The sequence below is a fragment of the Phocoena sinus genome, chromosome 6 (assembly GCF_008692025.1).
Source record: "Phocoena sinus isolate mPhoSin1 chromosome 6, mPhoSin1.pri, whole genome shotgun sequence".
Classification (NCBI taxonomy): Eukaryota; Metazoa; Chordata; class Mammalia; order Artiodactyla; family Phocoenidae; genus Phocoena; species Phocoena sinus.
This window is the reverse complement of record NC_045768.1, coordinates 20,190,337-20,203,996: the sequence shown is the minus strand read 5'-3', so window position 1 is coordinate 20,203,996 and position 13,660 is coordinate 20,190,337. Positions and strand designations below refer to the sequence as shown.

The 13,660-nt window shown below is 45.1% G+C and overlaps 1 protein-coding gene across 3 annotated transcripts in view; it reads left to right on the top strand.

Annotated features, from left to right (window-relative positions):
- ZNF618 (zinc finger protein 618) overlaps positions 1-13,660 on the top strand; it is a 271,355-nt gene that overhangs the window by 78,867 nt on the left and 178,828 nt on the right. The window contains exon 1 of one of the 3 annotated variants that reach the window (XM_032635485.1): positions 8,862-8,979. The exons of 1 other annotated variant lie outside the window; for it this stretch is intronic. In XM_032635485.1, the coding sequence (XP_032491376.1) occupies positions 8,947-8,979 (33 nt within the window). In that variant the 5' untranslated portion in view covers positions 8,862-8,946. Of the gene's footprint in view, positions 1-8,861; positions 8,980-13,660 lie in introns of those variants that run through there. One more of the 3 variants, XM_032635486.1, reaches the window with a different exon arrangement.

Here is a 13,660-nt window from a genome sequence, read left to right as displayed (position 1 = left end):
ATTAAACGTAGCATTACCACATGATCCAACAATTCCACTTCTGAGTATATACCCAAAAGAAGTGAAATCAGGGATTTGAACAGAAATTTGCACAATCATGTTCATAGCAGCATTAATCACAGTAGCCAAAAGGTGGAAACAACCCAATGTCTGTCGATGGATAAATGGATAAACAAAATGTGGTACATCTGTACAACAGAATATAATTTAGCCTTAAAAAGGAATAAAATTCTGATACATGCTACATCATGAATGAACCTTGAAGACATTATACTAAGTGAAATCAGAAGGACAAAAAAGGACAAATGTTATATGAATCCCACTTATATGAGGTCCCTAGAATAGTTAAATTCACAGTGGCAGAAAGTAGAATGGTGGTTACCAGGGGCTGGGAAGAGGTAATAGAGAGTTATTGTTTAACGGGTACAGTGTCATTTTGCGATGATGAAAAATTCTCGAGATGAATAGTCGTGATTCACAACAATGTGAATGTACTTAATGTCACTGAACTTAAAAATGGTTCAAATAGGGCTTCCCTGGTGGCGCAGTGGTTGAGAGTCCGCCTGCCGATGCAGGGGACGCGGGTTCGTGCCCCGGTCCGGGAGGATCCCACATGCCGCGGAGCGGCTGGGCCCGTGAGCCATGGCTGCTGAGCTTGTGCGTCCGGAGCCTGTGCTCCACAACGGGAGAGGCCACAACAGTGAGAGGCCCGCGTACAGGAAAAAAAAAATGGTTCAAATAGTAAATTTTAGGTTTGTACATTTTACCACAATAAGAAAAAGACATTCCTTCCCTTGACATTGATATTCGAGGTTTTGATTGAGCCAACAGCCAATCAGCTAATATTTTTGCTGCCTAACGTTAACATATGGGCGTGCTTGGCCATATGGAAAACAGGAGCTTGGTCCTCTCCTCGTGAACCTCATAGTCAAGTCGGGGAACTGGAATATTAAAATCATGAGGATAGGGCTGCCCTGGTGGCACAGTGGTTGGGAGTCCGCCTGCCGATGCAGGGGACACGGGTTCGTGTCCCAGTCTGGGAAGATCCCACAGGTGGCGGAGCGGCTGGGCCCGTGAGCCATGGCCGCTGAGCCTGCGCGTCCGGAGCCTGTGCTGTGCAACAGGAGAGGCCACAACAGTGAGAGGCCCGCGTACCGCAGAAAAAAAAAGAAAAGAAAAAAAAATCATGAGGATAGCAAGGCCCTGAGAGTTTACAATATTGTGTTACCTATAATACAAGGCAACTTGGGCTCCACATAAAGCCATGGCCAATAACTGTTACAGAACTTGAGAGATGTGTTAAAACTACAGATAGGTGCCCTTCCAGACCTATTAATTCAGAATCTTGGAGGTGTTGGAGGTGGGAAACCTGTCTTTCACAAGCCTCATAGGTGATTCAGATGTATAGCCAGGTTGAAAATCCCTCTAAACTATACACAGATTAATATTAGAGAAAAAAAACTGTTTGAAGAATTGGTAACATTGAAAATTGAAAACATTTTACTTGGTAGAAATGAGCAACAGGAAGTGAAACTGACAAAGACTAATGTTGCACATAGTAAAGATTGTTATTGACTAAAAATGGATGGAAGACCCTAAATATTCTTGACAAAATCTAGATCACAAAATTTGCCTGGGAAAATTGAACTTGGTAGGAATAAGAGTCACAAAAGAAAACTCACGTTGTTAGGGAAATAATCAGCAATTTTTGATGGGGACAAACCGCTGATCAATGAATCAAATTTTGTTGTCAAACATACATTGAAATGAGATAATTCTGATGAAAGAAATGTCAGTGTAGACTTCTATCTTTTTTGAACATTTCAGATCTATTACTTTTCTTAATTTTTTATTTTGAAATAATTTCAAAGTTATATGGAAGAGTTGAAAGAATAGTACAAATAACTCTTGCATACCCTTTACCAAGTTTCATAATTGTTAACATGCAGTCACGTATTACTGCTTTATCTCATATATATGTGATGTATGTATGCATATAGGAACATATGTAGAAATAATATTTTTCATCTTATACAACCCAGAACATCTATCAAGTCAGACATTTAACATGAATAAATACTATTATCTAATATCCTAGCATATTCAGATTTCACCAATTGTCCCCATAATGTCCTCTATAGCAATATTTTTTCACTCTGATTTAGGGTCCAATTCCAGATCACTCTGCCTTTAGTGGTCATATTTCTTTAGTCTCCTTTAATTTGAAACAGTTCCTCAGCCTTTCTTTGTCTTTCATAACATTGACATTGAAGAATACAGGCCAGTTGTTTTGTAGAATGCCCCTCGATCTGGGTTTGTCTGATGTTTCCTCATGGTTAGATTTGGGTTATGCATTTTTTGGCAGGAATTCTACGTGAGTGCCGTTGGTTCTTGCTGCCTCACGTAGAGGTACATCATGTCCATTTGTCCATTAACTGGTGAAAGATAGATCCTGTTTTTACCTCTGTGCCTCACTCCCCTCATCTGTTTGTGGAGATAACTCAGGAGCATAACTGAACAGTGCTATGGCTGAGCGGTCATTTCAGACATGCTCCACCCACTGGACAGTTTTGCAAATACAAGCCACTGAGATCATGTCATGATTAGTTTTGATCATTACTAACATCTAGGATACATAATGTGTTCTGGCACTCAACATTTTTTCTAACCTTCATACAAAATATGAATATGTATATTATTATTCCCATTTAACAGTTAAGGAAACTGAGGCTCAGAGACAGTAGTGTGATGTGCTCCAGCTCTCATGGCTGGAAAGGGGCTGAGCTGGGATTTGAGCCCAGTCTGGTCTGGTCCAGAGCCTGAGCCCTGCAACATGCCACACTGTCAGCTAATCCCATTCGCAAGTGTACCTCGTGGCAGAAAGGACAGATTAAAGCCTCCTTTGAGGACCTCCAGATGGCATAATGAGAAAAAACAAGATGGACCAGCTCCTGCCATCTTCGTTCCTCTCCCTCCTTCCCCTGGCCTGGGTTCTACTCCCTTCTGAGATACAGAAGAACTAAGGTCAGGATTGTTGCCGTAGTTGGGGGCGTAGCCTGCTGGACATGGGGCAGCTGCCTCCAAAGCTGACTTTGTTCCCTTCTGGCTAGATAATGCTGCTCAAATGAGGTGACTCCATCCCACCCCGACCAAGGGGCCTGAATTTCCCTATGTATGTTAAAGTGGAAATGAGCTGGGACTAGAAATAATAACTACCTTGTGCTGAGTGCATAACATGAATTAATGCTTTAAATCACCCTGTATGTTAGGTACCATATTTTGCCCATTTTGCAGATGAGAAAACTGGGGCTTTTATGGTAGCTAAGGTCACAATATGGTGAGTACAGAGCAGGGATTCCTACCAGATCTAATTGCCAAGACTGGATGAGATCTTCACCAGGATGCTAGACTTTCTCTAGGCTTCATAGGATGGCAGGTGTATGGAATAGGTTTTTGAAACATGTGGCACATTTTACTGCGTCTGCTGTTGAATCCATGGACGGGTTACTCACATTTGGCCTTAATTCTGATATTTGCTCTGGGCCATCAGCTTGATCCCCTCTCTTTTGATTTGCCAGCCTTGTGTCCTGGGCCTTCATTCTTTCTGGCTTTTCTTCCCTGGGGAACTGCTAAGGCCTCAAGTACCTGTCTCTCTGGAGACTTCACCATGACTTGCAAGGACCTCTCTTAAGGAAATAAGCTGATGCCACATCTTCCCAACTTCTTTCTTTGTGGGGGAGGGGAGGAAGAAGTGGGTAAGGTAGGAAAAGAAGAAAATTCCACAGTCAAATCAAGACGATTTAATGAATCTGTCGATTTTGGTTTTTTGGGGGGCAGGAGGTTTTTCGGCCACGTTGCGCGGCTTGTTGGATCTTGGTTCCTGGACCAGCGATTGATCTCAGGCCCTGGCACTGAAAGCACTGAGTCCTAACCACTGGATCACCAGAGAATTCCCGAAAGGTTCGATTTTTATTCCAATCACCAGAAATTTCCATGGGGGCAGCCAGAGCGCTGTGGACAGAGCCTGGCCTGAGAGTCAGACTGGGCTGCCACTGGCTGCTTTGGGCAAGGACTTGAGCCTCAAATTCCTCACCTTTAAAATAGGGCGGATGGTACCTTCTCTGCCCATCTCAGAGATGTAGTGGATCAAATAAGAAAATGCTGACATCTTGTTTAGTAAATTGCTAAGAAATCGTATAAGACTGGATTGTGTGGTTCTCTCCCATCATGTAGAGACTTACACAGCCTGAGTCTCCCTGGCAGGGGTTTCACAAAAGAGCATTATTTAGGCTTAAAAAAGAAACTCGGCTTGAGGAAGAAGACATCATTTTGTGAAGTCCCTGCCTTCATTCTGTTCCACACTCTTGAGAACCTACTGTTTCACTCTAAAGGCATCTTCTTCACCAAGATCAACCCACAAGATTTTAGCTAAGACCCAGGTTCTGTTTCAGACCCAAAGGCTATTTCTGGGGCAGCTGCTGTCTCTCCGTTCCCCTCATCAGCCTGTGACACAAGCTTGATATCTACCTTGCACTCTCACTTGACAAAATCTCAAAATCTCACCATTCTCAATATCTGATTACCACCCTGCCCAGCCTACCACACCCACTTCCCTCAGGGATGGGTGTCCAAGTCTCTGTGTGTTATGTGATGGCATTCCCCTTGCTCATCAGTGATTGGCTCCTGATGGCATCTGAACCGATGAGCTTGGCCAACCACATTCTCTGTCCCAAGAAGTTGGACTGGAACACAGAGATACCAGTCAGCACCTGTTGGCACTGAGGTCATTTTGACTGTGTGCCCAGAGAGGCAGAGAGCACCCACCTGGAGAGAGGTGGGAAGGAAGTGGGGCAGAGAGACAGACAGAATGAATTAGAGCTGAGATGTCCGGAGACCTGTTGCACAGAGTGACGGAGAGAGCAAGCCTGGTTCCTGATGATTTTCTAGTTCCTGGCGCCAAACCTCTGGAGGTTTCATTTCATTTCCTGCCCTTGGGTACTATGATTTAATTTAATAAAATAACACTTTTTTGTTAAGCAAGATTTTGTTCCTACTGGTTACAACTAAAAGAGTGTTGATGAGACTGGTAGGCTTACCCCCATTTTACAGAGACAGAAACTAAGGCATAGCAATTAAGTCAGGAGCCCAGGGTCACACAGCCAGTCAGTGGCAGAGGCTGGAAACTCGTTTCTCTGATTCCAATAGCTGACGTGTATGGAGTGTTTTCTTTATACTAGGCACTTTCTAAAAGCTTTATGTGTATTATCTCATTTCATCCTCAAAGCACCCCTACTGTCAGCACTACAGAGATAAGGGGAGATTGAGCTGTCTGCTCAAGATCAGGTAGCATTCGAGGGCCAGAGCCAGGGCTGGGTGGGACCCAGGCTGTTGACTCCACAGCCTGGGCTCTTAGTAATTAAAGCAGTGCTGGTTCTGGGGGAAGTGGGCTGGGGATGGAAGGGGTCAGAAGTTTCTAGAATTTGATAAACACAAGTATGTCAAGCTGAATCATGGACCCTTAGAGTATAGGTAAGCCCTTGGAGGTCCCTACTTGACTATGTATCCACCTAATGTAAGTGTCTGTTCCCAGAAGCTCTGACCTATGGTCATCCTGTCCCTGTGATATCGTGGTGCCTGTTCCATCACTGAGCAGGTCTTGTCCTGGCCCCGGGCTCTCACTAAATACTCCCTGTCCTCCCCCCAGCCCCATCCCTGCTTGTGGTGAGTCTACTCTAAGTTAACTTCCAGAACAGCGATAAATCACAGCTCTGTGTGACTGCGATGTTTCCACTATGGTTTGGGACATGTGTGCGTTCATTTAGAAACCGGATTTTGTCAGGAAGATATCAAGCCCAGTCTTCGTCCCCTGAGCACATACCCTTCGTGGCCCAGGAGGGACAGAGTGAATAAGGGACAGACCCTCCAGGGCCAGGACCTTTGGAGGACACACCTCCCTCCCCTCAGTGGTGTTAAATGCACTCTAGGCTCTCTGTCGGGATGTGCCTCATGGAAGAGAAGGCCCAGTTCCTGTGACTGTGGGTACTAGAAAAGCAGAAAAGGCTTGCGGTCATTCCAGAAAGAGAAGGCTGAGAAGGTCCCGTGAGTATTTTCCAGGCCGAAGGTGCCTGAAAAATCATTCCAGGTTGGGGTCACTGACCCTTTTGCGAAATCGGTGAAAGTCAGAGATTTTCTTCCCCAGAATGCACATGTAGAGATACATTTACTTAAGGCATACAATTTCTTAATTCATGGATCCCCAAACCTATTTAAGAATCCCTGATCTAAGGAGACTCTGCCATCTGATTAAGACCCAGGGAGGAAGGATGCTTCCACCCAGCCTTCCTGCAGGATGGAATCTTCACCGACCCGTTGTGGCTAGGTTGGGTCCTTTCTCTTTCCCCTATGCCTGTGCATTTTGCTGTTGGCACTGTATGACAATGGCTTTTCAAATTTGGTCCTTAGACCACCAGCATCAGCATCACCTGAGGACTTGTTAGAAATGCAAATTCTTGGTCCCTACCCCTGACTGGTTAAATCAGAAGTCTGGGTGGGGCTCAGCAATCAGTGTTGGAACAGGCCCTCGGTGCGATTCTAAGGATCGCTCAAGTTTGAGAAGGGCTGCTGCAATCCTCTTTTCCGTGGTGCAGCTGCCCTACTAGACACAACATGCCTGGCACATAGTTAAGTGCTCAACGACTACTTATTGCATCACGTTTTCCTGGCTCCCAGGGCAGGATTTTTTCCCTTGGTACCCCATGGCTCTCAGCCGTGGTGACCGAGACTCAGTGTTGTTTTGGATCCAGTTTTATTCTGCTCCAGGGCCTTAAGTCAGGTGTGGCTCCGCTAGGCAGAGTAGGGGGTCTGGTCTTGAGACAGGTGCTTAGAAACCTTCACAGAGGGATGGAGCCAGAGAGACATCACACATGGAGCATTTCCCTGCGTAACAGGGCCTCAGCCATCTGGTGGCTGAGGGGCAGACAGGCTGGGGGCTGCCTGGCCTGCACGTGTGTCCCGGGCTCACAGGAGCCCAACACTGCCAAGCTCCACAGGCTGCCCTGCTCCCCTCGGCGCCTGCCCTTCACTAGCCTTGGCACAGGCTGCCAAACCTTTGCCAGGGACACGCTTGCCAGGCTGGCAGGGAGAAAAATGGCCACTTTTTATTTTCAACGACTTTCCAGCTTTGGGGGTAGTGGGGGAATGGTTCAGAGATTCCTCTCACTCTCCTGTGTGTTTGGTCTGGAGAAGTGTGTGTCTCTTAATTCTTTGCCTCCTGTGTAGGGATAAATTTCTCACATGTTCATTCTTTAGGGAGAGACAGTGTCTTCTATACAATCCCTTAGTTTCCGGACATTTAAAAAATAACTTTTCTAGAGGGTGCAGGGAAAAAATTTCTGTAACTCTTCCTGTCTCATATCGACCCGACTTCTTAAACATCAAACAAGACAAAACAAAACAAAACAAAACACACACACACACACACACACACACACACACACACACACATACATTTGAGTTTTTAAGGTAGGGGCAGCGAAGAGATACCTGTTTACCCTTAATTTCCAATGCTTTTATTTTAAAAAACTATCCTTCTATTTTTCTCTTGGGGAGGGGTAAAGAAAGATTTCTCTCATCTCATATATACGCAGTTCTTCACATTTTTATTCAAAAAATCTATCAGTTGTGGGAGATGTAGGATCTCCAGTAATCCCTCCCATCCCTATATGGGGCAGGTCCTTCAGACTTTTAATTTTTTTTAAAAATCTGATTTTTTTGGAGGGTGAGGAGGAAACGGGGGGAAAAATCCCCTTTAAACCTTTCCCAAGTTACAAGAAGGCAGTTCCCAAATTTAAAAATAATCTGATTTTTTAGGGTGTTGGATAAAAATATTCTTGTTTATTTCACAGTTTTGCAAATTTTTCTTTTTGAAATCAACTTGATTGGGGGATGTGGGTGGGGCGTCTAACCCCCCCCCTTAACCTTTTGCCCTTCTGATCTTACATGGGACCAGTTCTTCAAACTTTTATTTTAAAAATAAATACGTTCTTTAAAAAAAATTGACAGGAGTAGAGAGAAACAGTCTCTTTATCCCGCATTTCACATAAAAGCAGCTCCTCAAATATTTATTTTTAAATTCAATCTGATTGGGGGGGCTAGAAAGAGTCCCCTTAGCCCCTCCTGTCTGACATACGGCTAGTTCTTCAAACTTTTATTTTTCGATTACATTAGATTTTTTTGGAGGGGTGCAGGGGCAATAGGAATATCCCCATTGAGCCTTCCGATTCTTCCATAAGGCCAGTTCTTCAAACTTTATTTAAAAAATCAATCTGATTTTTTGGGGGGTGGAGGGGGGAGCCGAGGAGTTCCCATTAACCCCTTGTGTTCCGTCCAGGGGCGGCTCCCCAAACTTTTCTTCCAACGTGAAAATGACCTCTCCGAGGGGCTGGAGAGCGGGGGCTGGGCAGGAGGGCGCGGGGGGGCGGGTGAGGGAGGCGCGGGGAGAGCGGGGCGCGGCGCGGGAAAGTTTGGGGGGCGGGTGCGCCGCGGCCCGGGGGCAGGCTGGCGGGCGGGAGCGGCGCGCCCGGGGGCCGGCCGGCTTTGTGTGCGACGCGGAGGCCGGCGGCGCGGAGGCCGAGGCCGAGGCCCGGAGCTCGCGGGCCGCGCGGCGAGGCCGGCCCGGGGGCGGGCAGGGCGGCGGGGGGCGGCCGCGGGCCCGCGAGGGGCGGCTCGGCGGCTGCGGCGGCGGCGGCGGGTGCGGGCCGGGGGTGGGGGCGAGGGCCGGGCGCCCCCCCTGCGCGCCCCCAGCGCCCCCGCCCCCCCGGCCTGAGCGGGGCGGGCGGAGGAGGGAGCGGCGGCGGCGGCGGCGGCGGCGGCGGCATTGTGCGCGCACCAGCAGCCCGGCCCGGGAGGAGCAGGACGCGCCGGGGCCGCCTCCTCCCGCACGGACCCATGAACCAGCCGGGCGGCGCGGCGGCTCCGCAGGTACGACGGGGGGCCGGGGGCATGCACAGCGCTGGGGACCCCGGGGGGCCGGGGCCCGGGGCGCTGCGCCACTTCATTGCAAGATTTGCAAAATGCAAAGTGCCTGGGCACGTTTGCGGGCTTTTTTGTGGGCGCAAACGGGAGGGTCGGGGTCTGGAGAGCCCCCCCGGGCGCCGCGGGGTGTGAGGAGGGTGGGGGTGACGGGGGGGGTCTTTTCAGGCCCCCACTCGGCGCCCCCTCCAGCCCCGGGCTCGGACCGGAGCCCAGAAAACAAAGCGGCGAGAGAACAGAGCAGCCATTTCAGTTTGGACAATTCACATTTTGCAAAAATACAACCCCTTCCAGCTCTCCCCCCGCCCCCCGAAATTTGCAATTTCCCCCTGACCCTCTGTGCGCTCGGGGTCCCTGATGACCCCCGGGAGGTCTCTCCCCCCTGGTCCTCTGTCTTTGCAACAATCTTTTTTTTTTTAGGCCATATTTCCCTTTCTCAATTTTTTTTCTAATTTTTCTTCAAACGGTAGTTTTTTCCCATTAAAACGACGCCACCTAGAGGATACTATTTTGTAAATAAAAAAAGAAATTAAAATTGAAAAGAAATATTTTTTATTTCTTATTTTTTCAAAAGTTTGCTCTATAAGACAGTGGAGGGGAAAGAGATTCTTTTTTTTTCTTTTTGGGGGTGACAATTTTCACTTTGATCTTTCCAGGAGTATGGAGACAATTTTTATTTCTGAAGCTAAATCCAGATAATATGTAAATGAAAATTAAGCTGGAATTTGAATGAATTCAGTTTTTGAAGGGGAGAAAGCAAAAAGCCTTCTAAAACCAAAGTCAGTTTGGCTGCCCAACTCATTTTAGTTTGAGAAAAAAACTATTTGGGTTGAGGAAAGGAGGGAAATTGTTGAGTTTAGGGGAAACTGGGAGAATTGGCTTTATTGAAGCAATTAGAAATTGTACTTCATTGTAATTTGGAACTTGTTTAGCTCAGCGGGCAAAAAAGACTAATTTTGCCATTTGGCAATATTTAAATTTTTCTATTTCCAAGAAGGAAGGATTTAAAAAAGAAAATAGACCCTAAAATGTTGGCTTTGGACACACCCAAAAATTGTAGGTTTTTTAAAAAAAATTTTCATTTATGTTTTACTGCAGTTGAATCTCAAGGTTCTAAAGAAAAACAGAAACTGGAAAAGTTAGAGTGAAATCCTGTCTTTTTTTCCCTGCATTTGTTGGGTTTTGTGTTATTTTTTTTTGTTTTGATGGAATAATTAAGACTGTTTTCTGATTTTGTTTCCTGAAAGGTCTAGGCTTTCTTTTTTTGTTGTTGTTTTATCCAGAAAATGTCAGAAACCTTTTCTGAGCAATGTTCAGTGGAAAAAAAATGTAAATTCATTACATTATACAAACTGAGTAGCCCACAGATTTGTAGGAGAGACCGCCATTAAAATAAGATATGCATAATTAACATTATTATGAAAAAACTAACAGTGGATTCACAGAAGCTCATTTTTTATGACATGCAACTGAATCAGTTGATAAATACAAGGGTTGAGGAATCCTTGGTAGGAAGAAAATTTTCCTTTCTTTTTGCTTGCTCAGTCTTCCAATTTGAAAATTTTATTATTGAAAAAAAAAAATAGCCGGATTGGTTTCAGCCTCTTTGATTGTGATGTGGGGTTGGTAGTTTATTAACATTTGGTATTTTTCACAAATTTGATTACTTTCAAATGGGGGGGAAATCCATTGATCTTGATCAATTGTGGGGGGGGGTCTGTGATTTTTTTTTTTTAAAAAGCACAAATTTTACTGACTTAAGAAGGAAAGATAAAAGGGAAGAACAGAGGAGATGAAAATTCTTATTTTTATCCATCTTCTCTAGTGAAATACTTACTTTGCTGAAAAAATGGGGTAACACACCAATTCAGCTGATTCTAGCATCAAAATTTAATTTTTTTTTCAAGGAAAAAAATCAAAATATAAACAAAAGCCAAACCCAAAGGTACTTGTCTTTGGAACATGAAAGCATTATGTGCAAATAGTATTTGATGTAGTTTTTTGGCCTTCAAAAGAATCGAATAAGGTGAACCCCCCCCCCACACCCGGCCCAATTTCTTTTTTTTCTTTGGGAAGACAGACTAACTGAATTGAAATTTAACAGAGGAAAATAAGGTACCTACCCAAAGTTGAAGGGTTATTTGTGATAAATTAGTATCTGAACTTGCTGGGGATTTTGCACCAAAAAAAAAAAGTTCTAATTTTTCTGTCCAAAAGGAGGGGGAAATATTGTTAGCATTTGTGGAGTGGGATCTTGATGGGACCTGATGATGGGTCACACAGGGCTAGGACAGGAAACCCTATCCCCTTTCGCCAGTCACCAGCTGGTCTTAGAAGAAATGATGGCCCCAGTCCATGGATTCCCATCCCAGTTTTTTGGAAATTCAGTTTTCTAAGGGGATACAAATTATGTGAAATGTATTTGACAGTGACAGAGGTTCGACATTACCCATCAGCACCATTGCATTTGGGAGATTTTTACTTTTTTAGTAACAAAATCCTTCAGGGCTGACTGGCCACATTCTGACATTTGGAATGAGCTTTTTTTTTTTTTTTTTAAACAGAGCGTAATTAAAAATTTTTTCTCTGTTGAATTATTTAGGCCGATGCCTAGGACGGTCAAAGAATTTATAATTTCCAAGGGCTCTGGAGGCCTCATGAGACAGTAGGGCCAGCTTAGCAAGGGATGGAGGAGAGCTGTGCCCTGGACTGGGGAGGGGTGAGTTGGGCACCCTTACCGGGCATCTGAGAAAAAGTCAGGGTTGTAGATAACAGGTTATTTCTGGTGCAAGGAATAAAAATATTGCAGCACGTCCCTTTGTGTGTCCTGGATCTCCTGACACACAACTCAGATTCCTTCATTCCATTCTATTGAAATTTTGTTGTGTTGTCTACGGTTTAAAGGGAACTCCTGGCTGGAAATTGAAAATCATCTCTGTTTTGTAGGCCTGTTTTTTTCTTTCTTTCTTTTTTTTTTTTTAATTGGTTATTCGGATCATGTTTGTTGTTAAGGAAATAGAGGTGCATGATGGCACTGTTGGGGGCGGGGTCAGTTTTCTTTTGTTTCTATTGGCGTCTCTCAGAATTGAGACCTGACCTGGGCCATACCTCTCTCACCTCCTATCATGGATGGAAGTGTGACCAGAAATGGATATTTCAGCCAATTTTTTTGTTACGCCATGTCTGTTCACCAAACTCTTTTTTAATATTGGGCAAAAAATCTGACAGATTGGACTTGAGGGGTGGTAATTTGATGATGGGCCGAGTTATTTTGGTGAAAGATCATTTATGCTCAGTTTCACAGAGGAGGCTCTTATTAATGTTTTGCTTTTCTGCCTAAGGAGGTTTTTTTTTTTTTTTCTAATAAGGTTTGAAATTTCAAGGGCTTGCTTTATAGCTTGACTTTGGACCAAGCTAAGAAGAAGGGTTTGCTTATACTTTCAGCCCTGCACAGAGGTGAACTTGAACAAGGGCTCTTGCTTTTGCAGAAGGAAAGCAACAAAGATGGCTGGTCAGTGTAAGTGTGACCTCTCTCTGGTCCTAGAAAATAAATAGCCAATGGTTTGTTTCGTTTGAGAAACAGAGTTTAAAAACTCCTCCATTGTCAGACGCAATTTCCCTGCCCACTGCCCCCACCTTTGACTCAGCTCTTGGCTTGCTGCTTCCTCTGACCTCAGAATCCTCATGTCTTCTCCTTGGTGAGGTGATGAGAATTTCCTTGTGTGTTTCACTGGATGTATAGGCTGACTTTTCATGGTCATGGTGAAATTTGGAAATTTTTTCATGTGTCTCCTCCCTGGTGATGGCAGGTGAAGTGGCTTTGTGGGTACGCAGGAGCCCTAGCTCTCCCAAAGTCTTGCTGTATGACCTTGGACAAACCACTTATTCCTCTTGAGCCTCAGTTTTTGCATTTGTCATATGAGAGCTTTGGATCAAAACAAAGATATTAATAAATAGTTTTCTTCTCTGATTCTGACTCCAAGCAATGGGCTACAGCTGCCTGGATCACTGTGTTGAGAAGGATTCTGAGGTCACATATGGACTCCCATATTCTGGAGAGTGAGGTGCAGTGATCAGATAGCAGTGTCCATCACAGAGTGGGGAGTGTACCTCTGATTCACCATACCCAGGCGGGTTGTAAAATCAATTTAGTGGGTCACAATCAGCATGAAAAAAAAAAAAAATGGAATAGAATACAGGGGAACACAAACTAGCAGAGGCATAGCTATGTATTGAAGGTAAGTGTTGTCTCATGAAACTTTAGTTTTATTTACATATGCCAATATATATGCATGATAAATGTAAGTCCTACCATAAGTCACGGTTAAAAAGAGTTGACAGATACTGGTCTAGATGATCGACAGTGATGTGCTCCAAGAACATCGCACGTTGCTGTTTACACTTTATCTTCTTATTTATTATCCCAGTTGACTTTCACATGAACCCTGTGGGGTAGGTGCCCTGGGCCACATGTTTTGTCCCCTGGTTGAGCCTGCCTGAAGGGCCAGCTGTGAAGAAGTCTCAGCTACATGGCAGTCAGGCACACACCTCAGCTTGTTGGCCTTGGATGAGACGGGAAGGACAGGTGCTCTGTCCTTCCACAGTGAAAACAGCATCTTTGCCAGATTCT